The sequence below is a fragment of the Ziziphus jujuba genome, chromosome 5 (genome assembly GCF_031755915.1).
Source record: "Ziziphus jujuba cultivar Dongzao chromosome 5, ASM3175591v1".
In the NCBI taxonomy this organism is placed as follows: Eukaryota; Viridiplantae; Streptophyta; class Magnoliopsida; order Rosales; family Rhamnaceae; genus Ziziphus; species Ziziphus jujuba.
In genome coordinates, this window is record NC_083383.1 from 20474873 (window position 1) to 20501928 (window position 27056).

General features: G+C 34.5%; 1 protein-coding gene across 3 annotated transcripts; it reads left to right on the top strand.

Moving 5' to 3' along the window:
- LOC107421310 (protein TIC236, chloroplastic) lies at positions 1-27056 on the top strand. 3 transcript variants are annotated; one of them, XM_016030528.4, is made up of 24 exons: positions 1-322; positions 746-2814; positions 3240-3438; positions 3564-3623; positions 4602-4706; positions 7456-7596; positions 8114-8176; positions 10767-10997; positions 11092-11175; positions 11715-11872; positions 12036-12561; positions 14604-14774; positions 14958-15017; positions 15650-15772; positions 17183-17458; positions 18527-18592; positions 19074-19205; positions 19934-20758; positions 20892-21172; positions 21492-21745; positions 24892-25130; positions 25288-25479; positions 25999-26271; positions 26597-27056. In XM_016030528.4, the coding sequence occupies exons 2-24, from the start codon at positions 890-892 to the stop codon at positions 26741-26743; spliced, it is 6531 nt and encodes a 2176-aa protein (XP_015886014.3). In that variant the 5' UTR covers positions 1-322; positions 746-889; the 3' UTR covers positions 26744-27056. The 3 variants fall into 3 exon arrangements, with proteins under 3 accessions (XP_015886014.3, XP_015886015.3, XP_048331018.2); XM_016030529.4 differs by having other exon boundaries at positions 24895-25130; XM_048475061.2 differs by having other exon boundaries at positions 780-2814.

Below are 27056 nucleotides of genomic sequence, written 5' to 3' on the forward strand. Positions count from 1 at the left end.
CTTATTTTGCTATAAGAACATTCGGGTTTTAAAATTAGAATGGGCGAGAAGGAAGCAATAACTTGCAAGTTTGTGAGGCATTAATCTTCTTTCAATTAGGCGCAAAAGGAAAAGAAACAAAAGCCCTGTACATCGTTTTTGAGGCATTTTGGAAACACTGGTCTCCAATGCGTTCTCTTTCACTCCTCTTCTCAGCCAAGCCACGCGACAACTTCTTGAGCTTTCTTCGTTCGCACGGATTCCTCACTATTTTCGACTAGTCCAAGCTTCCCCAGTTGAGTCTATGGCAGAGATGAAGTCGAAATTATGCTTCCACTATTAGGTTGTTCTTTTGTTTCGTTTTATTTTGTTTTTTTCTCGAAGAGCAAAACTCCATTGCCCATTTCTTGGAGTTCCACTGGTCAGCTCTTTAAATGGAAGAAAAAAGCTTCGCAAATGGAAATTTTTTTATTTATTTGGAAAATGGACATTCAATAAATTTATTGAATTTTAAACGTTGGAAGTTCACTTGTTTCGGGACTAGGAAAAAGATATTTGTTTTTTGGTAGAACTATTTCCAGTTGGCGAGTTTGAACTATTCAATTTGGTTTTGGTTTTGTTTTTATTTTAGTGTGTGTGTGTGTGTGTGTGTGTGTGTTTTGTGCTTGTGGATTTTTTTTTTCTTCTTTTTTTTTTTTTTTGGTAATCTGAATACGTTTTTAATTTCATTTAATAAATTTATATATTGTCATTTTGTTGGATGTAGTTATCAAGTTGAATAGGTTTTGCTGCATGCATAGGGGTTGGAGGCACTTTGTGATATTGTGAATTGTTGGAGAGGGGACTGGGAGTAGATTCTTGGTCCCTGGCAGATGAGTCAAAATTACATGTTGTTATGTAAGGGAAGACAATGAGTGCGAAACTCCATTGCTCATTTCTTGGGGTTCCACTCCATAGCTCTTTGAATGGAAGAAACGTTGGAAATTTTATTTATTTGGAAAGAGGGCAGCTTTGGAAAAGGCCTTGTCGCCGGTATACATGTGCAAAGCAGGATCACTGGATAACTCAAGTGATTAGGTTTTCACATTTTTGTGGACAGAATGTAGAGTTATTAAGGCGAAGTTTAGGGTCAAAATATGGAATGAAGGTAAAATGTGTTGAAGAACGTTTTTCCCGTAGCAAAGCTTTGGTGAGGTCTTTGTCTCCTCTTTGGAAAGAGGGGTTGCTTTTGATTAGGTGCTCTGTGTTTACAGCTGTCATATCTGGGGTATGTTTGTTGGTATGGTATGGACAGATAAAAGCCAAGGGCTTTGTTGAAGCCAGGATTTTGCCATCTGTTTGTTCAGTACTAAGTGAATATATTCAACGTGAACTTGATTTTGGTAAGGTAAGAAGGATATCACCTTTAAGCATTACATTGGAATCATGTTCAATTGGGCCGCATAATGAGGAATTTTCTTGTGGTGAGGTGCCCACCATGAAAATTCGTGTACATCCTTTTGCTAGTTTGAGGAGGGGAAAAATTGTGGTTGATGCAGTTTTATCCCATCCAAGTATGTTGGTCATGCAGAAGAAGAATTTTACTTGGTTAGGCTTGCCCACATCTGAAGGTAGTTTGCAAAGGCACTTTTCAGCGGAAGAAGGAATTGATTATCGTACGAAAACCAGAAGGATTGCTAGAGAGGAAACAGCTGCACAATGGGAAAGAAAACGGGATGAAGAAGCGAAGAAAGCTGCAGAGATGGGTTACATTGTTTCCGACAAGGGTTCTAGTCTATCTACAGGTGAGATTTTGAAAGAAGGCAATATTAATTTTGCAGAATTATCAAACCAATATTCTTTTTTATGCATGGATGAGAAAATGCACTGGAGAGATCATAAGTGCATGGACACTGGTGTGGATTATGAAATGGAACATGCGGATTTAGAGAAATCATTTGGTGTAAAAATTCCTGGTTCAGGGCTTAAATTTTGGTCTAGAGTGATAAAGGGGCCTAGAAAGCACAAATTCAAAAGGAAGGCTAAGGAGAGTGATATCTCTGCATCTGGTGTTACTGCCAAAAGAAGAATTCTTGAGCGTAGTGCATTAGCAGCATTCAATTATTTTCAGGGACTATCACATGGGAGTTCTGGTGAGCCTTCACAGGCATCTGCAGCTTATGATGTAGGGAACTTTGAAACTTTTTTCGTGGAAAGTGAGATTGGTACTAATGCTAACACTTCTCTCTCAGATATTGGTGATGAAATCTTAAGAGATGGCAATCAGGATGGAAAATCCCCTAAATATTCTGGAAACCAGACTCTTAATGTTCATGGAAATGTCAAAAGTCATTTCAGTAGTTTCACTGATATGCAAGATCCAGCTTTTAACACTTTAGATAGGCGCGGTAGAGATGAGAAAATGGGTGAAAAATTTTCATCCACTGCAAATGTTAGAGAAGCTAATGGCAAAAATGCAGATGAACTTGATGTTAAAAATAGACATAGTGATGACAGTCAAGGAGATAATACATCATCGGATTCAACTCCCCAGCAGCTTGAAACTTGGCTTTCTAAATGCCACCCATTTCTCATGTGGCCTCTAAGCCTGAAATCAGGTTTACCCTCCTTTTCTACAAATATGGGTGAGCAATTACATAGTCTTCTCTGTGGTTCATTTCAAAAGCTGACATCAGGCGTGGGTCCTGGAGTTGACGAAATTGTTGCTGAACTTGCTGATGGAGTGGATATAGTGCAGGCTGAAGGGATTGAGAAGATGATTCCAGTTATGCTAGATTCTGTTCATTTCAAAGGTGGAACGCTAATGCTACTTGGATATGGTGACAGGGAACCTAGGTGAGCCACTTTCCCATTGCATTTATTACTAAAGAAGAAAAAAGATAAAATTTTAATTTTCTAGCTTTATACTTTGAGCATGACTTATAATTGTGTCAAATGCTGGCTTTGTTTGCCCAACTTATTTATTTTCATTTTATTTTATTTTTTAAGAAAGTATTTCATGGATTAAATGGTGAGATTGGTGCTTCATTTGTACTTGGACAGTTGTAATGCCAAATGATGGAAAAGAAAATTGTTGTTAATAGTCTATAGGGAAAAAATATGCTCATAAGATATAGCAATCCAAGAATGGGGGCTTGATTCTTGTATTAGCAGAATCCAAAAAATCAAAATGGAAAAATAGAAGATAAGGAGATATGAAATTGTTTTTTGTTTTAGTTCCCTATTATACTTGTGAAAGAACAAATTTTGATATTGTGTAGAGAGATGGATAATGTCAATGGACATGTCAAGTTTCAAAATCATTATGGCCGTGTTCATGTACAACTGAGTGGCAACTGTAAGATGTGGAGATCTGATGTTACGTCTGAGGATGGTGGCTGGTTGTCTGCAGATGTTTTTGTTGACAATGTTGAACAGAAATGGCATGCCAACTTAAAAATTGCCAACTTATTTGCTCCGGTAAGATGTGTAGTACATGTTAAATGTGATGCATTTTGTTTAGATTGCATACTTATTAAATATGTTTAGTTTCAGTTCTATGGGTTGTTTATGTGCCATTTGATCTTTTTATCTTCTTTCTGCAGCTTTTTGAAAGGATTTTAGAAATTCCAATAATGTGGTCCAAAGGCAGAGCTAGTGGGGAGGTGCTTTCCTAACTTTAGTTTTAACCTTTTTTTAAATAATTTTTTTTTCACTCACTTATTCAAAACTTGTGGACATTTATCTAATTTTATACACCTGAAAGTGTTTATTTTTATGTTGCTTAGATTTGGGTGTGGCTGATAGTTTTGGGCAGATATTTAGGAGTTAGGTTCTTCTAATTCTAAAATTTAGGACATGGGCAATAGGCTAAAGTAGTCAAAATATATATATATATATATCTCTGTGTGTGTGTGTGCGCTTGCGCAGGGGGATATATGGATAAATTTATCAATTTTATGAATTACCAAAAAAAAAAAAAAAAAAAAAACAATTTTATAAGAAATTCTTCTAACCCTTATGTGTATTGCTAAAGTATATTTTAATTCATTTAATATGCATGCAATGATTGAAGAAAACTGACATAGGTTTATGAACTGCTTCTACTAAATATTTGTAATTACATTAAATCAACATATTTACATTTGTTTGGTAATTAATATCTTATGGGTTTTAATTAAGCTTCCTTTATGAAGTGCTGTTGGAACTCAGATATTTTTGCCATATCTATGTTTTTTGTTTCTTGTAAAGATCCAAGAAGGATCTTAAATCAGTATCAGTTTAATGTTGTGTCAACATGAGTACTTCAGGCCAAATGAAGAGTCTGATGCACAGGACTGTCCTGATGCTAATCGATAAAGCTGTTTTGCATGTATTTTCAACATGTATTTTCAATATCAAGATTTGTTTTGGTAGATGATCTTTTCTCTCTCTTTTTCTTTCCTCATTCTATTTTAGAATTTGGAGATCATGATTCTTGTTGTTTATTTGTGTGTTTTGATGATATGCATCTTATTGTTCATTATTAATTAGTGGGGAAAATGTATCTGATTTATATTGTTTATGATATTGTTAGTTAACTGCATTTACTGATCCAATTTGGTTTGTTATGAAGTGAATACCCACTAACTTTTCTGTTTCAGGTTCACTTGTGCATGTCAAGAGGAGAAACATTTCCTAATCTTCATGGACAGCTTGATGTAACAGGCTTGGCCTTTAAGATACTTGATGCTCCGTCATGGTTTTCTGTAAGTTATGCATCCATTTAATTAAAATTGTTTCTCCACTTTTATGGAAATTTCTGTGCTTGGTATGTATATTCTTATCTTCATTGGGTAGTAAGGAAACATTATTGTTTAGCTACTAGGTGCATGATATGTGTGGCCTGTTTTATGACATCATTGGTACTTTTGTATGATTTAGGCCCAGTTTTGGCATAGCTTCTGAGAAGCCAGAATTAGCTTTTAAGGCTCACAAGTTGCTTTTGGAAGTGTTTGGACAATTTTCTAAAAATGCTTCAAGCCTTCAAAAAAGCTTTTAACTAAAGCTAGTAAAGAGTCGCTTCCTCACGAAGCACTTTTGGAGAATCAAAAGAAGAAGCAGAAGCGGAAGCAAAAGCTATGCCAGACATGGCCTTAGGGGGTGGTGTAATTTATGTGAAGCTGATGGTTGAGTGATATTGATGATTTGTGCTTAAAGGATACATTTTTGCTGTAGGAGCACCTAGGCGCTTCCAAGTGATAATTTAGTCCATTAAAATTTTCACATTAAGGGTTATTTCTTAGCATGAAGGGCTTCCATGAGCCTCAAAAGATGCTTCTAATCCCTTTTTGCCATGGAATTATGATGAGTTCCAGTAAATCAGTCTGTAACTTCTTAATAATGAGTTTTCCCCACAATCACTGTAGCTTTAGGTGGAGCTTCTAAGAGTGCATTCTTATGTAGTCTTGGATATTCTTACTCTTATACAAGGATAACAAGTTCAGATAATAAACCCCATTGAATATGTTTTGACATGGATCATGTAAAAGATTGTAATAAATGAATATATTTTATACAGTTGGGTGATTGGGGAACTACATTGAATTAGCCAAGTAAGTTGCATTGCTAAATCAGTTATGGGTGTCAAATATCTTTTTTAAATTACCAGTTGTGGTGGCATTTTCATATAAGATCATTACGTCCCTTGTGTGGGATAGTAAGAGAGGGAAGGAGAGACAGAGGGATGAAGAGAGAGAAGAGAGAGAGAAAAGGGAGAGTGTAGAGAAAGAATTTAATAGCTTTATTCAACAATCAAATAAGCATGAATAATAGGGTTCTAGTGGGCCGGTTTTATAACAAGATAATTAATTGGGAAACTAAACACAATGAGGATACCTAATTAAACATGGAAACTTAATAAAACCCTAATAAAAGCCCATATTATTCTAATTTAATTAAATTTTTAATATTTCGTTTGCATCCTCTTTTCTTAGTCTACTATTGCCTCTGCTCTTCCTCAGATGTGGATATCTTTTCCTGGTTGAAAGTAGAAATGTGTGAATGGCTTCGTCCCGGTATAATTATTTTATTCCTATTGTTTGTAATTCCCTCTTTATGGTTTTTTATTTGCATGAAAAGATTCTTATGCCATTAATATAAGTTTTTATCTTAAGCCTATGACTCTACAATGCAATGCAACTCTAAAATGGATCTTATCATTTTATACTCCATTTGAGTACAAGTGTAGAAAGCATCAATTAAGAAAACATAATTTATTTTACATAGCCATTGAGGACTCTAGTGTTTTCGTGTTGTTCTTATGTGGTGCAAGTCTAGAATACTAGTTGTGATAGGATGGCATGCCATGTTAAAAAAGGAGTTGATTGACTTTACTAGCTGCTCTTCTCTACTTACAGTGGCAAACCGTGGTCAGAGATGACAGTAAATCCTTTCAGAAGTAAAAAGTTGTACAAGATAAAGTGAGGATTCTATTTTCTTAGATTATGAAGTGTAATTCCACTTCTTTGTATTCATTTTTGGATTTTGTGGTACTTATTATTTGTATTGGATGCCTTTTGCAATTAGTTTGTGAGTCTAGTTTCTTTTCAATGAATACTTACATATTGGATAGAAAAATTATACCTTCTGCATAGACACAACAATATGGTATCATCTTTGCTTTTCAGTTGCAACGCTTTACTTTCAGATGAGAGGTGAACATTGATATGTTATCAATGTTATCAGTGGAGGTGATTAGTGTTACCAACATGTCAGGTATTAGGAATGTTGTAGCTCTTAGGTTATAACCTGGATACCAGATCTCTGTGCTTGGTAATGGGTATTTCAGTGAGCCACAGATCCTTTTTCTTATTTTGGCATTAGTTGGGTATATTGCAGCCTGCTGTGAATAAGAAATTAATGTATTTTAAGAAACCAAGATAGCACCAATCGGGTGAAACTGAGAAGATTTGGATAAGTAGATTTTCTCATATGCAACATGAAATGGTTTTTTATTTTTTGGGTAGAATTTCAGATATCAAGATATTAAACCCAGGACCCCTCCCATGGGATTCAGTGGATATCACTAGGATGTCCCCTATGGGACAAATGCAACAAGAATTGATTCTTAGGCCATTTACATGATATAGATGTAGCTCTAGTTGTAAGGGACCTGAGAATCTCTGTTTATCCTAGAAGTTACCTTATTTAAAAGACCTGAACCCAATTTGGTGAGATTGGGTAGTTCTTCCTCTGTAGTTTATGTATTGTTTATATCTATATCTATATATATATATATATATATATTATTTTTCCTTGCTTCAATGGTACTTTGATTTCCTAACTTAATAGTTAGTTTAATCTCATTTTCTCTGTTTGTTGTTGCTGTTTGAAGCATGGCATAATATGAAACAACAACCATGTATAGATTATCCTTTCAGCTTTTTTTTTTTTTATCAAATTCTTTAGGTTTTACTGTGTGAACTTTGAAAGAGTTCTTTTCTTCTTATGATGCAGGACATTTCCGCAAGTTTATGTTTCCGTGGTCAACGTATATTCTTACATAATACAAGTGGATGCTTTGGAGATGTTCCTTTAGAGGCTTCTGGAGATTTTGGCATTAATCCCGAGGAAGGAGAGTTTCATCTTATGTGTCAGGTGTGTTCTCAGATATGCTTTTAGTCCTAGACTTTACTGATTCTTGAATTCAGAATCAAACCATTGTCATTTTACCTGTACCCTAAGTTTGTGCATCAACAATTTTTTGTGATTTTCTTTAGAAAAATCTTTGACACTATTGTTTAGAAACAGCCGGTTAAAGTTGCAGGGACTTTGTCTCTTAGATTAAATAAAATTTGTCAATCATTAGTATAAATTGTAGAAAATTCTTTATTTTGAGAATCAATTTGATATTTTCATAAGTCAAGATGTTGAATCAAACTGGATCAATATCCTTGTCAATTTAGCTGATAATTCCTAAACAGTTTTAGATTCTTATGACGGATGTTAAGCCAAGAGCTTCATATGCTTAATCTTAGCTTTTAGTAGAAATATGAATTTAAAAGCAAGGTAGTCCCTTTGAGCCTCAGTTGGCAGCTTGACATAGCCTTTTATTTTTTCCTACTACCATTATATGGTATCGACTGGTAATTTTTGTAGAAATTTTTATTTCCAGGTTCCTTGCGTTGAAGTAAATGCTCTGATGAACACTTTCAAGATGAAACCTCTCTTGTTTCCGGTATGTGTATCTCAAGCTTTTTACATCCATTTCTCTCTTTCTCTCTCTCTCTCTCTCTCTTGTTTTCTTAGGAAACTTGTTTCATGAATGAAATCATCACATAAGAGAAAGAAACAATAAACAAATGAATTAAAATAATGAAACTAAATAACATCCTTCAAACTCAAAAGGATCAAGAGACACAATAATATCCATATACTCCTAGACAGTATATGCCCATAAAGGTCTCAAATCTTGACTCTTACCCTCAAAAAGCCTTCCATTTCATTGAAAAAAACAAAAGCCACATTGAACATATCCATTAACATTCTTGTACTGCTTAAACCTTTAAAATACTAGTCACAATGATGAACAAGATTGGGGACATGAACCAAGTCAAGATCTTGGAGCAACTTCACAATGAAGGAATGAATAAGTGATCAATGGAATCATTATTTTTCTATTTCTATTTCTTTTTACTTTTTTTATACTCATTACTCCCTAATATGGAGACAAGCAAGCATATGGTCATCTTATTTGTAAGACATTATAAATACTAAGCGAACCTTGCTCCAGAAGCCAAAACTTGGAACGTTGTTGGTAGAATAGCTCTCCGAATTATACAAGAAGGTTCAAAAACTAAAAACGTAGAGTCATCAAGCAAGAAATTTAAGTAGGATTGACCCAAAAAAAAAAAAAAAAAAAAAAAAGAAAAAAGATTTATAGAAATCTTGGCTGCAAACTGTCCTATCAAACCTATTGGAATTAATAATCACTCCTTCAAGAAAACTTAACAAATGAGCATAATCCTAGTCCCCATCATTCAAATTACAGGAGAAATTAAAATTCCAAGAAATTGAAGAGTTTGGTTCAATCAAAGAAACAATACCACATTAATCAATTTTTTGCTATTGAAACCGAACGTTTCTTTAATCAGATGTTTTCTTTTTTCTTCTAATAGTATTTAATCAAATGGAAAATTAAGCTGTGCACTTGCTGCTAATTCTCACATGGGCTCTTCTTCAAAAGGAGTTATAAACAGGGTCACCATTGTTAGGTTTTGAAACTGAAATAGCAGTTAGCATATGTTCAAACCTAGATATTATCTGTCTCTGTGAACTAATATTACCACTCGCTTCTGCTTGCATGCAAATAACATGGGGTAAAGTAAGTAAACAATTTAGAGAAAATAAATATTAGAAAATGCATGGAAGTTATTGATTTGGCAAGTCATGAAAATATGCTTTTGGGATGATGTGCGGTGAGCTGATCAGCCTTTAGTGGTCACTTTTCCCTCAGCTTTTTTGTGGTCACTTTTCCAAGGCTTTTCATATTGTCCAATACTCATAGTGCTTTCATTTCAAATGTTTGTTCTTTTTCATCTCTTCATGTAAGTAATTGGAAATTTTCCTTTAGAATAAATTTGACTGACAGAAATTTAAGATCTGAGTTCTCTTTTAGTTGTTCTAGGAATTTTTTGTACCAATCCTTTAGCTTCTGATAAAAGAAAATGGTCATTTGATTCTTTGGGCTTTTCTTGCAAATCTTATTTCATGCTATCATAGATAGTAGTGAAATTTTGGTTTCTGAGCCTTTGGATTTTTTGTTGGAAATCAAGTGTTCCTTACAGAAGTGAAAGTTTTTACTTGGCTGGTTTTTCATAGAAAGTTAGATACCTATGAAGTGCTATAGAGGAAAAATCCATACTGGGCTATCTCACCATCTTGGTGTGTTCTGTGTAAAGAGGAAGGAGAAACTGTAGATCATTTATTTGTTCACTGTAAAACTAGAAGTTTGTGGATTAGATTGTTACAAGAAGCTGGGTTTTTGTTGGGTGTCTCCTAAATTTTGTGGGGCATTGATGGTGGAAAGACTAGTTGGTTTTGGTACTAATAACTTGGCCAAGGTGATATGGAAGTTTGTTGTTTTATCTTTGCTGTGGGTAATTTGGATTGAAAGAAACAATAAAATCTTTGAAAACAAATTGATGAGCAGTGAAAATCTTTTTGAGAAAGCTAAATATTTAGCAGCTTTGTGGGCCACTACAGATAAAGTTGTTCTAAATAGGAAAGATGGCACAGGTAGTTGATGTGTTCAGTTTTACAGTTGATGTCACGGGTCTTTTATATGGTCTTAATGTTACTGTTCTGTTCTTTTTTTTTTTAAAAAAATTTTTCCACTTTTATATGTCTTTTTTTATAATTGTTTTGAGGATTTCTTCTCTCTCCTTTACCTTTTGTATTGATTTCCTATCATTGAAAGGTTGTTCCTTATCTCCCCCCCCCCCCCCCCCCCCACCAAAAAAAAAAAAAAAAAAACCAAAAAAAAAAAAGGGAAAAGGAAAAAAAAAAAAAAAAAAAGAGGAAAAAAAAAGTGGTAATTTAAAAGTTGTCTCTGTCTTTTTATAACCTCCAGTTAATGTAATATAATTTATCAACCCCATCCCTGCTATTGATTTCATTTTGTTGCATTTTATGATTTCTTAGTGATCACTCTCACTTATTTAGCCAGTTCTCCACACCTCTTAGAAAGAAACTGTGATACAGGGTGTTACAAGTTGATCTCAACTGTTTCTTTCAATTTTTATTCTCATTTTCTTTATTAATTACAGATTGCTGGTTCAGTGACCGCTGTATTTAATTGTCAAGGACCATTGGATGCTCCTATATTTGTAGGAAGTGGAATGGTTTCTAGAAAAATGACTTATTCAGTTTCTGATTTTCCTTCATCCTCTGCATCTGAGGCTGTTATGAAAAGTAAGGAGGCTGGTGCAGTGGCAGCGTTTGATCGAGTTCCGTTTTCATATTTATCAGCGAACTTCACTTTCAATACTGATAACTGTGTAAGTTTGTTGTGGCCAACACAGTTACTAAGTAGTTATGCTTTTACTTTTCCAGTATACTTTATATTTTGTAAGCATATTTTGTTTGTGATAGGTTGCTGACTTGTATGGAATTCGAGCTAGCCTCGTGGATGGTGGTGAAATTCGAGGGGCAGGGAATGCATGGATTTGCCCAGAGGTGTATGTTATGAAATAGCCTGACTTGCTTGTAATTAATTTGGCCAAGCTTTTTAGATTCATGTGAGGGTGTCTTCATTCCACTAGGTTACAAAATATTCATAGTTAGCATGAATTATCACTTGCAGTTTTTGTTTCTTTCTTTTCTTGGCCTAATCTAATGTATGGGGCATTTAGTTATTCTTTTCCTTATTCTGGTGTTCCTTTTTGAGGTTTGGTGTTCTTCTTTTGAGGTTTACTTGGATTGTTATAAATATTTTGTCAATGAGTTCACTACTTTAACCTACTATCATTTATTATTTTTCCCTCTTTATTTTTAGGGATTGTAGCAGTCTTCATGATCTTATCATGCAATTGTTTATGACTTGTTCTCTTATTGCTTTACTGCCATTTCATAAAAGTTTTATCTCGCATGGGCTGAAAAACTATTTTAGCTTTAGAGTTGAATATAACTTTATTTTTTCTTAATCATTATGGCCATAAGCTTGAGAATTTATTCTCTGAAAGTTAATATTGGTGTAGAACACTTGATATCTACAGGGTGAGGAGGATGATACAGCAATGGATGTGAACTTCTCTGGAAGTTTGTGCTTTGATAAAATCATGCATCGATATATACCTGGATATCTTCAACTAATGCCACTCAAGTTAGGGGAGTTAAGTGGGGAAACTAAACTTTCTGGTTCCCTATTTAGACCGTAAGATTTTTGAACCTCTTACTGTCAATGTTGGTTGATTATGAATTTGTGATTGTTGAATATTGCCTTAATCTACATAAATTTCCATTTGAGCTATTATTGTTCTTTTATGGATGTCCATCAGTTTTAGACTTGGCTCGTATGACCTTTGTCCTGTATATAGGAGGTTTGACATAAAATGGATTGCACCAAAGGCTGAAGGGTCATTCAGTGATGCTCGAGGAGATATCATAATCTCACATGACTCAATTACTGTGAATTCCTCATCAGTTGCATTTGAGCTGTGCACAAAAGTTTACACATCTTATTCTGATGAATACTGGCTAAACAGAAAAGATTTTAGTGCAAAAGCCTCCATCCCATTTGATGTAGAGGGAATTGAGTTGGATTTGCGTATGCGAGGTTTTGAATTCTTTAGCATGGTCTCTTCTTATCTTTTTGATTCTCCAAAACCTATGCATTTGAAAGCAACGGGAAAAATTAAGTTTCAAGGAACAGTTTCAAAGCCTTGTATAACCAGTGAGCAAGATTTTATTTTTGAGAAGAATGAGCAACATGTGAAAATGACAGATGAAGGAAAAACAGGCTGTCTTGTTGGGGACATTTCGATCTCAGGTCTCAAGTTGAATCAGTTAATGTTGGCACCTCAATTGGCTGGACTCTTGAGCATCTCAAAGGACTGCATCAAGGTAATTTAAAGAAGCTATGATCTCTCTCTCTCTCTCTCTCACACACACACACCCACACACCCACCCACCCACCTCGCCGCCCCCCCCCCCCCCCCCCCCCCCCCCCCCCCAAAACAACATTTCAAAGCTATTTATACTGTTGAAAGTGAGGAAGATGAAAATTTAGGCACATCATATTTGATTGAGTAATTTAATTTTCTTGGAGATCCTATTTCACCTTCTTGGTGGAAATTTGGAAAGCTAATGTAACAAAGTTTCAAGTGTTTGGCCTTGATGTGCATGGTAAGTTAAAGAAATGTGATATGTTATGAAAAAGGAGACATTATGGTTGTTTGTCTCCTCGGTGCTAGGGTAAGAAAAAATTGAATCTATTTATACATAAACAAACATTGCGAGTCAATTGATCACTTAATTGTGATCTTGTGGTCGGAAAAAAAAAAAAAAAAAAAAGGGCTGATTTTAATGAGGTGTTTCCCCAATCTTGTTCATCTCCATCTATTTGCTTATTAGATTCAGTGGCAGGTTGTCTTTCCCCAGTCTTGTTCATCTCCATCTATTGACTTATTAGATTCAGTAGCAGGTTCACTACTAGCATTTAATAACTCAAATGAAAAGAAAAATAGTATTGCACAGTCACTCTATTGGAAGCAGAAGAGGACATGCTTTTTGGAGTTGTGCAATATTGCCTTGGTTTTTGGACAATATGGTTTGGAACCAAATGGAAGGCTTTTTTGAAAATAGAGTCAAGACCTCAGGGCTTTGTGGGATTATATGAAGTTCTGGGCTTGTTTATAAGCATCTACTACAAGAGAGTTTTAAGGATGTTCCAATGTCTTTCATTTTCTTGAGTTGGAATTATGTTATCTAATTTATTTTGCTTAGTTATTTTATATGGATTACCCATCCTTGTTTATTATGTTTTATTGTCTTTTATCAATGAAGTAAAGTTCTCTATTAAAGTAATAATTTAGTTAAACTGAAATTGGCCTTGGTTCCAATTAATTTACCTCATGTAATTTGCTTGTTTCTCCATTCAAATTTGTTCCATTTTTCCATACCATTTCTTCACATTTCTAGTTGTCTTACTCTTATTTCCCTTTTAGGGATTTTAATCTTTTAGAGTATGCTACTTTTCTGTGCAAATATGTTTGTTTTTTGTGATCCTTATGATTTAAAATTACCTTATGCAACTTTCTTTTGTTGCATGCTGTGTTGGTTCGAACATAGTCAGGCACCAGTTCCTAACAACTTGAGCTGTTTAACTTAATCTTTTGGGATTAATGGTAACTTTACTTGGTATCAGAGGTGCTGATATTCTGTTTGTTTTTAGCTTTAAATTTCATGCTTCTTGTTATTAGTAACTTTTTTGGTCAGTTTGTGTACTCCCCATAATTGATTCCCAGTAAGTGCATTTTGTGTTGACTTGATATATGTAACCTACTTCCTAATAATTGAAGCTTTCGGGATTGATGGTCTGTTAACTTTTGAGATATTACATTCCATTGGTGCCATCCCGCCCTTTGAACAATAATCTTTATTTGTTCTAGTTTTCTAAACTTGTCACCGGTTTATCTTTCATGCTTGAGTCAGTTGAACTACACCCCTCTCGTTAATAGTGTAGATGTGTATCATTTTGCGCATAGAAAACTAGTCTTTAGCAAGGTTTCTGTGAATTATTTAGTTAGGTATTCAAGATACCAGCATATGATTCTATTCTTCAAAAATATTTCAAACATTAATCATTTTAACTTATTTGCTATTCCTTACATACACATAAAGGAGGCTTCATTGCTCGTGTTTCTGCCATATGTTCTACCTTTTACATGTTCTAGCATGGGAATTGTAACCAATGGTTCCACTAGGGACTTCTTGGGATCTTTAGATGAATGTTTTGTGTGGCTGGTATGTTTATAATAAGAGTTATAACTAAAGAGGTCAGATGTCATTGGTTTTAGACCTATAATTACCCTATGAACTATGTTCCACTTTCCTGTTTTAATTACCTGGATTTTTCTGAAATAACACTCTTTTGGGTAATGCAGTTGGATGCCACAGGTAGGCCAGATGAAAGTCTTGCAATGGAATTTATAGGGCCATTAAGGTCGAAGGCTGAACATAATTTGCAAAATGGAAAGTTATTATCTTTTTCTCTTCAGAAGGGGCAACTAAAAGCTAACATTTACTTTCAACCTTTTCATTCTGCTAACTTGGAGGTAACATTCCTGAAGAATCCTGTCTTCTTCTTCCTCCTTTTCTTTTATTTTCTTCTTTTCCTTTTTGTTCCCTCTTCCCCTCTTTCCCTCTTTAGGTTTTATTTGGTGAGCTTGCTTATGTAGAAAGACAAGAAGAATTCAGATGTAACCTTTTTTTTCCTGCCCTAATTGTCATGGATGTAGGTGCGCCATTTTCCGCTTGATGAATTGGAATTGGCATCTCTCAGGGGGACCATACAAAAGGTAAGCCCAGCATATTGGTGCTAATTTGTTATTTTCACTCTTTTTATCTCTACCTTTGTTAATACTCTCTGTTGCACCAATAGATACTTATAAGGTGGCTGTTAAGAATGGTTCAGATGTATGGCTGAAACTTTCTGATCCTGGGAAAAGGTTCATTAAACTTGGTCTTCTAACTTCTCCAATATCTACCTTTCAGGTGTTTGATAATGGTTCCCTGAAAGTCTAGTCGTATGAAAAGTGTTACAATGGGGAGCAAAGTCTCCAATTGTTAAGGACGTATTTTGTTCAATTCAATGTATTTTGAGCTTCCACTGTTGCAAGTTGCAACATAGTATATAATGCCTATTTGTGTGTTTCTGAGAGGAGAAAAAGGAAAATGGAACACTTATTAGTAGTATCATGATTTTAGTGCCATTTTTTTTCCCTCAGCATTTTTGTAAATAATGTGAGGCTAGTTAGCTGTTTCTTTTCTGGCTATCACAGGTGAAAGTGTAACTAGGCTATGCTATTGATTGCAAGTTTATTGTGTTTGAAGTTTTACACTGAAATATACTTTGATAATTAATAATCAGTTTCATTTTAACTTAATTTTATCATAATCCATTAACCGGTTATTTCTTTTATGTCATCAGGCAGAATTGCAACTTAATCTTCAGAAAAGAAGGGGGCATGGACAGTTATCTATTCTTCGACCGAAATTTAGTGGTGTTCTTGGTGAAGCCTTAGATGTTGCCGCTAGATGGAGTGGGGATGTTGTTAGTATCTAAGCTAATACATTTTTTTATTTTTATTTTTTCGTATGCCTTTTTTGTTGGGTTCATTGATCTGAATATCCTAAGACTATTATCATCTTACATCTTACTCATATTAACCTCTTTACAGTTGCAGACCTCTTGCTGCTGTTCTGAGAATAGCGATGCCTTGCTACCCTTACTGTCCAAATGAAAATATGTGTAATGCAGTATGGTAACAAGAAATAGAAGAAAGTCAGGATTTTACCAAAGGGGGGAGAATTAAAAGATAGGGGAAGATAATGGATGAAAGGGGTAGAATTAGATGAACAAATGGGAAAAATAGACAATACTAGAGAGAAGAAGAACCAGGGAAAAGCCCCCAAAGAGAGAACAGCTTTGCAATAATTCATACTCTCCATAATCTATCTAATAGGGTTATGGTGATCCCTATTTATGGTAAACAACCTAATAAAATAAAGAAACTAAATACAATAAGAAAACCTAATTAAACAGAAAACTAATTAAAAAACTAATAAAACAACATAATATTAATAAGCCTAATAAAACATGAAACCATAGGTACGTTATTCCTATTCTCCATCAATGTGTCTTGTGTTTATATGTGCTAAGAAAATATAAATAAAATCACATTTAGCAGTACTTAATTTTGAATTTTCAGTCAGATAACTCTTCCTGAAATAAATGAGCATGAGAAGGGATCTTTCATAATCAGTACTTAATATCTGATTTGGGTTGGATTATGCTGGAATAACATTAATTGTGAATTTTTTTCAGTTTGCTAGTTTCTAATTAGATAAAATTAGGCCTGTATTTATTATCATGTCTTGAATACCTTGAAATATGGAATTGGACTGAAGTCATATTTATCACTATCAGTTTTTGGGCTACTACATTGCTTCCTAGGAGTTTACTCCTAGCTAATTGAATTTTATGATGAAATGGTTACAAAACTACTTGTGCTCTTCCCTACTTGATGTGTTTTATCTTGTCTTTGGCTTAGTTTCTTGTTGCTAATTCTTTCGGATTTTATATATATTTTCATGGAACTTCCTGGACTTCCTCGAAATTGATCTCATTTCTTTGAGGAAGTGGATCCCAATTATCCCTTTGGGTTATATTGTTGAAGAGTATTAAATTACATACTTTCACTGATCATGAATATTGATTCTGATATGAGTGTTTATGTGCTTTGATTTAAAATGACAATATTGTGAATATTGTCTTGAAGGTGCTCTACTTTATAGGCATTGTAAAACATAAAAGGAAATTTTTAGAACAAATAGTTGCCATATCTTACTGAAAAATGACATTAGATATCTTTACTGGTTGAGCTCTGATATCTATACATGCGCCTTATGCACAATTGTGATGTTTTGAATTAGATGGCTCATATTGTTTTCTGTTGTTTAGATTACTGTTGAAAAAACTGTTTTGGAGCAAAGCAATAGTCGATATGAGCTTCAAGGAGAATATGTATTACCTGGTACCCGAGACCGAAATCCTGCTAGCAAGGAGAGGGGTGGCTTTATTAAAAGGGCAATGGATGGGCATCTAGGTAGTGTCATATCCTCCATGGGCAGGTGGAGAATGAGACTTGAAGTTCCCAGAGCTGAGGTTGCTGAGATGCTTCCCCTTGCTAGACTTATTTCTCGAAGTACAGATCCTTCTGTTCATACCAGATCAAAGGTTGCGTTCCACTTAGATTTTCTGCATGAGTATATACAATTATAGTCATCTGCAGTTAGCCTAGCAAAATATAACTCCATTAATTTTAAATTTCTAAGGTTTGGACATGGCAACTAAACACACTAGCTCAAAATACTCATCTGAAATTTAGAAAGCATAGAGTGATTATATCATTCTCTATTTGACTTTGCAAATTTAGTCAAAATGAATCTAATGAAGTTCGCAAATCGTTTAGCCCCTTGGGAGACATCTTAGTGGTCGACTAAATGAAAAATCATTCAAAACAGCTCTAGATAATAACAAGATTTACTATAAATATAATGTGTTAAGGTTGCTTTTTAGTGATCTGAATCTACTGTTTTTACCATCCGTATGTTTACTAGATGGAAGAACAATGTTATTAAATAATGGGATATTAGAATTTGCTAAAGAAAATCCCCAATGTAGATTATGGTCATATTTTATTTATTTATTTTTTTTCTTCCTTCTCTCCTTCCACATGATATGTGATAGATATTCGTTAATCCATTCACACTTCTTTAGCTTCATTGATTTAAGTTTTGAAGAACCATAGACTATTGAGATGGAATTTGTTTGGAAAATGAGATGCTTGGAAAATGAAAAGACAACAATTCTGCTGGGATGAAGGGAGTAGGGCGATCTTTATAGATGGGAATTAAGTTTGTAGAACATCATAGACTCTGTAAGATATGGCAGATTCTAATGAGCTCATGGATGCTAGAAATTGTTACATGGTTATATATTGTCCAATAACTGTGTCAGTATACATAGCCAATAATGTCAAGAGATAAGAGTCTGTAGAGTAAGCCTTGTAGTGTCAGATGGTGGACGTTAATATATCAGATGACTATGTCTATGGCATGTCAGGTAGTTTGTTGTTGATGCAAAAAAAAAAACAAAAGAATAGAAGCAAAAATTGGGATGGGTTTTACAAGCTTCTCCTGTGAATAATTTACATACATTTATGATGTCCTCTTCTAAGCTGTGCAAAATTTTCCTTATGAATCTAATTCACTAATCATGCATGTTTGTCTCACTTATGTGCAGGACCTCTTTATTCAAAGTGTGCAGTCGGTGGGATTATATACTGAAAATGTTCAAGACTTGCTTGAGGTATTTGATTGATAAAACACTATCATTGGGAATGGTTTACTTGGTGTATGTGGATTAGGCTCAGTTTGTTTGGAAATAAAATGTTCAATGGGAAAATATTTTCTTATAGAAAATAAGAATGGAATGGAATGTGTTTTCTTGTTTGGCATGAGAACGGAAATTGATAAAGAATCTTTGGAAAAAAAAATAAAATAAAAAATGACAGAAAATTGTAAAGGCCATTATACTTTTGCCTTTTTTTCCTTCAACTGGAGAGTTATTCTTTGTTGATTATTTCATTTTCCCAATCTGGAACTCCAAAAGTGTAGATATTTTTTGAAAAATGGTTTCCATTAAAACAAACTGATGGCTTATTGCTTGTAGCCCAGAAATAATTGTATTTCTATTATGCTTTCATTTCTGGTAATAGGATTAACATATTTGAAGCATTCTAATTAAATATTCTATGTAATTATACTTTTCACCTGATCTATCATATCAGATTATACATGGGCATTTTACTTCATCAAATGAGGTTATTCTAGAAGATGTAAGTCTTCCAGGTTTAGCAGAACTTAAAGGTCGTTGGCATGGCTCTCTTGATGCAAGTGGCGGCGGCAATGGGGATACAATGGTATGTATTTCTCAACTTATAGGGCAAGTTTAAATACAAGTGTCTCTTGTATGAAGAATGCGGTCTTAAATTTTAAAATAGCAGAAATATAGATAATCGGATTTTGGGTGCATGCTGGTGAGTTCTGGTGTGCACTGAATCTCATCGTGTTACAAATGGTTGGCTACAATGAATGTCACTCATTAGTGGATATTATTCCATTTTTTTCGCAATTTAATGAAAAAACGACTTCCTATATCCTAATCTATTAAGCACAATGTTTTACCTTCTTTTTACTAGTTCATTTTATCAAACTGATAGTTGAACCTGGAAAATTAAGAACTTAAGTTTGTTTGTGTTAACTTGAGATATATAGTTTGGTCCACTTTTTATTAGCTTAAGTTTGGTCTTCATGGTAATTTGATATGGCATTAGAGCTTTGGTTGTATTGTTGTGTTAAAATCATACTAACCCCTATTTCATGTAATCTTATTAGACAGGCCTACACGTGAGGGAAAGTGTAGTGTGTGTTTGGGTTAACTTGATAAACATAGTAGAATCCAATTCCTATCAGTTTAGGCTCTTGGAAATGACAGTATAGTGGCACTTTTTGTTGAGAAGTTGTCTACCATTACTGTTAATTTTTTTGCAGTGATGCTTGTATTTGTTGTTAGTTTTGTTCAGGTGATGTTTGCATATGTAGCTTTCGTCTTTTGATGATCCACTTTCTCACGATATGTTGTTATCAGGCTGACTTTGACTTTCATGGTGAGGACTGGGAATGGGGAACCTACAAAACTCAGCGTGTTCTGGCAGTTGGTGCATATAGCAATGATGATGGTTTGCGTCTTGAGAAAATTTTTATTCAGAAGGATAATGCCACAATCCATGCGGATGGGACTTTGTTAGGGCCTAAACCGAATCTTCATTTTGCTGTTCTAAATTTTCCTGTTAGTCTAGTTCCGACTGTAGTACAGATCATTGAATCTTCAGCTACTGATGTTGTTCAATCTTTGCGGCAATTTTTAGCTCCAATCAGGGGCATATTGCACATGGAAGGTGATCTTAGAGGAAGCCTTGCAAAACCAGAATGTGATGTGCAAGTAAGGCTCCTAGATGGTGCTGTTGGGGGCATTGATCTTGGACGAGCTGAAATTGTTGCATCCCTGACCTCAACCAGACGTTTTCTGTTTAATGCAAAATTTGAACCAATCATCCAGAATGGTCATGTCCATATTCAAGGTAGTGTACCTGTTGCTTTGGTCCAAAATAGCATGTTAGAAGAAGAAGATTTAGGAAAGGATAGAATTCAAGAAACTTGGGAACGTGGTTGGGTGAAGGAAAGGAATAGAGGATCTGCTGATGATTCTAGTGAAAAGAAAATTCCTAGAGAGAGAAATGAAGAGGGTTGGGATACTCAATTAGCAGAGAGCCTTAAAGGTCTAAATTGGAACATACTAGATGTTGGAGAAGTTAGAGTTGATGCTGATATTAAAGATGGGGGCATGATGCTGTTAACAGCTCTATCTCCTTATGCCAAGTGGCTCCATGGCAGTGCTGATATTATGCTTCAGGTTGGTCAAGTTGTATTAAATTCTTCATGGGCCAATTTTCTCAGTTAATTATGCTTTATTATTATTGATTCTATTCCAAGCAATTTGTATAGAATTTGCTTTCTGTGACTGGTGAATTGTTTCAAATATGTAGTTAAGGGGGACAGTTGAACAACCAGTCCTTGATGGATCTGCATCATTCTACAGAGCATCAATATCATCTCCTGTACTATGGAAACCACTCACAAACTTTGGTGGCACAGTTCATGTAAAATCAAATAGGTTATGCATCAGTTCGTTGGAAAGTAGGGTTAGTAGAAGGGGTAAACTGTTTGTGAAGGGAAACCTGCCTCTTAGGACAACTGAAGCATCCCTTGGTGATAAAATAGACCTAAAATGTGAAGTTCTGGAAGTACGTGCAAAGAATATTCTAAGGTTCGTTACCTTAATCTCTAGGAATTTGTTTTTTAAAAATGTCTTTTCTCGTTGGCAAAAATATTAAATTAATTTTATGTCTTTGATGCATCTTTCAAATTTCTCATATTTTATTACTATATCCGTGGCTTCTTTTTCAGAATATTCCATACTTTTTTCCTGACTTTCTTTTTGGCCACATTAGAGAATCTTCATATTGAAAGTGTCTTTTCATTTCTTCCATGATGAACACAATCCATTCCTCTTCTGTTTACTAGCTTAACTGCCTTTTCTTTTCATATGCTTATCAAGGAGGCTTAATCTGGTCTTTAAATCACAGTGCCCAGGTTGACTCTCAGATGCAGATAACTGGGTCCATCTTGCAACCAAATATTTCTGGAAATATTAAGTTGAGCCATGGAGAAGCATATTTACCACATGATAAGGGTACTGGAGCTGCCCCAAATAGAATGGCATCAAACCAGTCCAGAATTCCTGGAGATGGTGTTAGTAGAGTAGTAAATTCAAGTTATGTTTCACGATTTTTCAGTTCACAACCTGCTGCTTCAAGGACCAGATTCCCTCAACCCTCAGGTAAGAATTATTGAAAAGAATATTTAGTGTGTGTTAAGGTTTATTTAATCGTATGATCTGTATGGACAGTCTATCTAAATTGTTTTCCCTTAAATGGAATTGGAGCATCCTTTAAACTTTTCAAATGAAACTCTTTGAATGTTTATTGTTGTCATCATACTTGGTTTTAGGTTAACTAAACGATTGCACTCAGGAAATCTTGTTGAGGGCATGGTATTATTATAGACACCTCCTTATGAAGTTTTTTTTCAAAGATCTTGTATCAGATGTCCTTGTTATCATAATTGTACTGTGTTCATGTTGATTACATTACTTAAGATTTGTGAAATACTTTTTTTTCCTAAAGTGTTTTCTTCTAAAATTGTTCTTGTACAAGCAGTTTCTATTTGTTAAATGATACTTGTTCAAAAAAGATAGAAACAAACTGAACACAAGCAGTTTCTATTTGTTAAATGATACTTGTTCAAAAAAGATAGAAACAAACTGAACTTTCATATGTTATTTCATTAAATCGAGTGTACTAAACTTGTATATACATATAATTGTTAAGTTGGATCTTGATAAAAAATTATCTAATCTATCTTTTTTTTAACCTCTTTCTCTTTTGAAGCTAGAGCATATAGATGTTTCCAATGCCCAGATCAGAACAAAAGATTAGTATAAGTTTCTATTGCTGCTTTAGTAAAAATGTTATTGGGTCAAAACATAAGGGTCATCACTTTTCCGTTACTAGTTATCAAATAAAATGACAACTCACCTCTATATGTTTGGTTCTTTCATAGATCATAAGATTATTAACAATATTTATAGCATCTGGTTATTATAAAACACAATCATTGGGTTCTTTACCCTAACACTTACTTTAGTCATAAAACTCCTTGTACCTGTAGGGTTACAGTACAGTGTTTTCCATAGGATGTTATTTTCCTTAACAGTGGATTTGGCCACTTCATTTTGTTTTTTTCCTTCTCCATGTGAAAAGATGATGACATAGTACAAGAAAGGACAGAGGAAACGTGAGAAAACTAAAGGGAAATCAATAAGTTTGATTGTCGAAGGTTACTAAAGCCCCATTTGTAATAAAGAAACACAAATTAATAAAATCTCAAATCCCGAAGATATCAAAACCATGAATAGTATAAAACTCGTAATTTTCTAATAAAATTCCTAATATAGCTTTTGCATCAGTCACCCTGGATTGTAGAATCGACTCAGTTGAGTTAAGTGCCTGTGGTACAGCTGATAACTCATTTAAGCAAAATGATATGAACTTTAAGAACATTGTCAATCATCATGTGCATTCGTGAGGAAGAGATAAGAACAGATATGAAAATTGGGCTCCTTTACCATTAGGTAGCTAAACTTCATTGACATTTTTAAGTTACGACTATTCCAAAAGCTTAGGCTCTTAGAAAGTGGGCCCATATGTATATATATATATATTTATTTATCAAACTAAAATGACCTACAAGATAGTTTTCATTCTCTCCCTCATGTGTCAGCCAGTCCAATTATGGATACAATTGGGTATTATACTTGCACCACAATAGTTGACAGAGGGATTAGTAGGATCTCAACATAAGACTAGTTAGATAATTAAGCTATGAAACAATTTGAAAAATAATCCGTTTTCATATATGTTCAAGAATAATTACAATGGATTTATAAACTAGCTCATGTACATGAAAAGGAAAATAAAAAGCAAAGAAGAAACTGTATAATCAAAGATATCTCCTAATACTTTAGGAAATAAATGAAGAAATCATTTTTGATTTAACCCTAAGCTAATGGATCTTGTTTAGCATATTGAATCCGAAAATCCAGAAACTTCTGAAGATTCTATGCTATTCCTCAGCCAAGTCAGAAATCACAAAAATGATCATTTTTCTAACTGTTGTGGGCAGAAGAACCAATGCTTGGAGGATCATGATAGATGTATTGCTCTCTTTTTTGGCAAAGATATAAGTAGTGATAAACTTGCTCTAAAAGAAAATAATTGGAATCCTTTCATTTTACATACATTATTTGAATGCCATCATTATATACCATATGGATGACAGCAGTTTAATATCTTTTCCATAGACATGGAGTCAAATGCAAAGTCAGTGTCAAACAGGAGGTATCACCTAAAAACATATTAATATAAAACACAAATCCTAGAACTGACAGTGTCGGTAAATACAGCTGAGGGATGATGTTGCTGCATAAATATGGAGAAATACTTCATCTATATATCATAGTAGATGGATGTCAGATGTTGAATACAGGCAAAGACAGCAAGGCTGATCTTAACTTTATGCCAAAGATAGAATCATAAATGGATAAATTCAAGTATCACTATCATTTATGGAAAAGAATAAATAACTAAATAAAAATAAAAAAAGGAAAGATTTTGATGGATATATGATGCTTCAGGTAGACGAACACAGGTCCGTGGAATTTTTAAGGTAGAAAGAGATAGGCTTAGGCATTTTCCGCTAGGATAGAGATTAGTTTTTGGAGTTAGCACCAGAGCATAGCATTGTTTTTATGGGTGGCAGCAGAAATATAAGACGCAGTTAGGGTGGCAAGAGGACTAGAAAGGGGGGGAAGGGACCATAGCAGAGTGTGTAGGGAAGAGGCAGACAGCTTGTGCCAGGGTGCAGGTGAAAGCTCGAGGAGCTGTGCCATAGTGTAAGAGAGAGGTAGAAAGGCTGTGGAGGGGTGTGGGTGCAGGAAGGAGGTAGGAGAGCTTCAGCTATGCTTGATGAGTCGAAGAGGTTGGCAGCAGCCCTATTCTGATATTATTGGAAAAAGGAGAAAAAGTGAATGAAACTGAAATTCCATATCTTTGTTTCATAAAATTGAATGAAGTGTATAATATTTGTATAGGTACCTGTTCAAGTTAGATCTAGATATAAAATACCCAAAACACAATAATTTAACATTATTTGAAGTTACGATTTCATAGATTGAAATTTTGAAGAAATGTGGAAAATGGAGTGCATGTTTGTAATTTGAGAAGCTGAAATAGCTTTTCTTAAGCAGCAAAAATATGAGCATTCTATGTTTCTAAGTTAGAAATGGTACATTGTTTATATTGCTGGTCATATGGGTGATGTCTACAAGCTTTATTCATTTATTCTTTTCCTTTCTAAAATTGTCAGTAGAATCATCTGAAGTTGAAAAGGATATGAAGGGAGTGAATATCAAACCAAACGTAGATATTCGGCTTATCGATTTGAAGCTTGTTCTAGGACCAGAGTTGAGAATAGTTTATCCATTGATTCTTAATTTTGCTGTTAGTGGAGAACTTGAGTTAGATGGCCCAGCTCATCCCGAACGGATACAACCTAAAGGCATACTAACTTTTGAAAATGGTGATGTAAATCTTGTTGCTACTCAGGTGAGTCCTATGATTTCATATATTGCTCTTGCAGTTCAAACCACCTCATTTTCTTTTCTTTTCCTAGGTTTGGTGTTCAAACAACTAGTTATATTCATTTTTTAGTGGGCTGACTTGTGTTTTCTGTTGAAATGCTGATGAAAATTTCCAAATTCAGGTGAGGCTTAAGCAGGAGCATCTAAATATTGCAAAATTTGAGCCTGAGAATGGACTAGATCCAAATCTCGACTTAGTTTTGGTTGGATCTGAGTGGCAATTCAGAATTCAAAGTCGAGCAAGCAATTGGCAGGATAAATTGGTGGTGACTTCTACACGGTCTGTGGAACAGGATGCTCTTTCACCCAATGAGGTAACATCTAAACTCCAGTTTCAATTTTCAACTTCCAAGATGCATGAAATGATTAGTCCTCATATGTAACTTCAGTGTTGAAATTTTCAATAGACAATTATACTGCCCTTGTATGCAAAGTGGCAAATAATAAATTAACAAATTAAAGATGTAGAAGAAGAAATTACCATAATGGGGGGTGAGCTGAATCCAAAAACTACGCTAGACAATTAATTAGAGTTATGTTATGTTACCATGCTCTTTTTCTCTAGATAAATGGATGTACATTTTTGATTTCTTGATTCTCTCAATGTGTTTATATGTTTATATGCACGCATAATTGTTCGTCTTGCTGAGTCTTTGGTATAAAGTAGTATGTACATGCTATAGACCACTTCACGGAAAAGCTGAATCCACCCCTTCATTCTTTCTACTGTCATGTAAAGTCTGGATAAAAATTTGTATGCTTTTACTTCTATTCCGCTTCTTGTAATCAGGTTTACTTTTTATTTATTTATTTTTTTCTTCTCTCTTGCCCAGGCTGCTAGAGTTTTTGAGAGTCAATTGGCAGGGTCCATCTTGGAAGGCAATGGTCAGCTTGCATTTCAAAAGCTTGCAACTACGACACTAGAAAAACTAATGCCACGAATTGAAGGGAAGGGAGAGTTTGGTCAGGCAAGGTGGAGGCTAGTATATGCACCACAGATCCCTAGTTTGCTTTCTGTTGATCCCACGGTTGATCCTCTTAAATCTTTAGCCAGTAATATCTCATTCGGAACAGAAGTTGAAGTACAGCTTGGGAAGCGTCTTCAGGTTATCTTCTTCTCTTCTACTGTGCTTTTGAGTTTGTCATTTGACAAATGAGCAAAACTGAATAACTGATTATTTTTTATTTAAGGTAAATGGTGAAAAACATTGATTAAACACAATAAATGGATATTGAAATTACGTAAAAAGCCTTGCCATCACCATTATAACTGATATTGATGTATCCATTATAACTGATATATCTTGTATTTGTTGACAAATTGGCACACCGACTTTTTGTATCATGAGGATAAAAAGATGCCGTATTTTGATATGATTTTCATTGAATTTCTTTATTAGAATTAAGTGCTTTTTTTTTTTTTGCCTCTAGGCCTCCATTGTTAGGCAGATGAAGGACTCGGAAATGGCAATGCAATGGACCTTGATCTACCAACTTTCAAGCCGCTTGCGTGTACTTCTACAGTCTGCCCCATCAAAGCGCCTTATTTTTGAATATTCTGCTTCGTCACAAGATTAATCTGCCTACTCCTGTAAGCTGTAGTTTTTTGCTTTATGGCAGATCAATCTTTCTGTTCGATGATCCACATTTACTAGGAATTGATCAGTTTTGCATATATATTTTTAAATTTTTTTTTTTGAAAGAGATGGATAGGGGGGAATTCACACAACAAAGAGAAAAAAAGAGGAAAAATAAAAAATAAAAAAATGATCCATGTAGTTTTATATTTTTATTCTTAGCTCACGATTAAATGAGCTTTTATATCCAGCTTCTCCATTTTGTACATAGTTCAATATTAATGAAAAGAAAATTCTCATATGAATTAGATCAA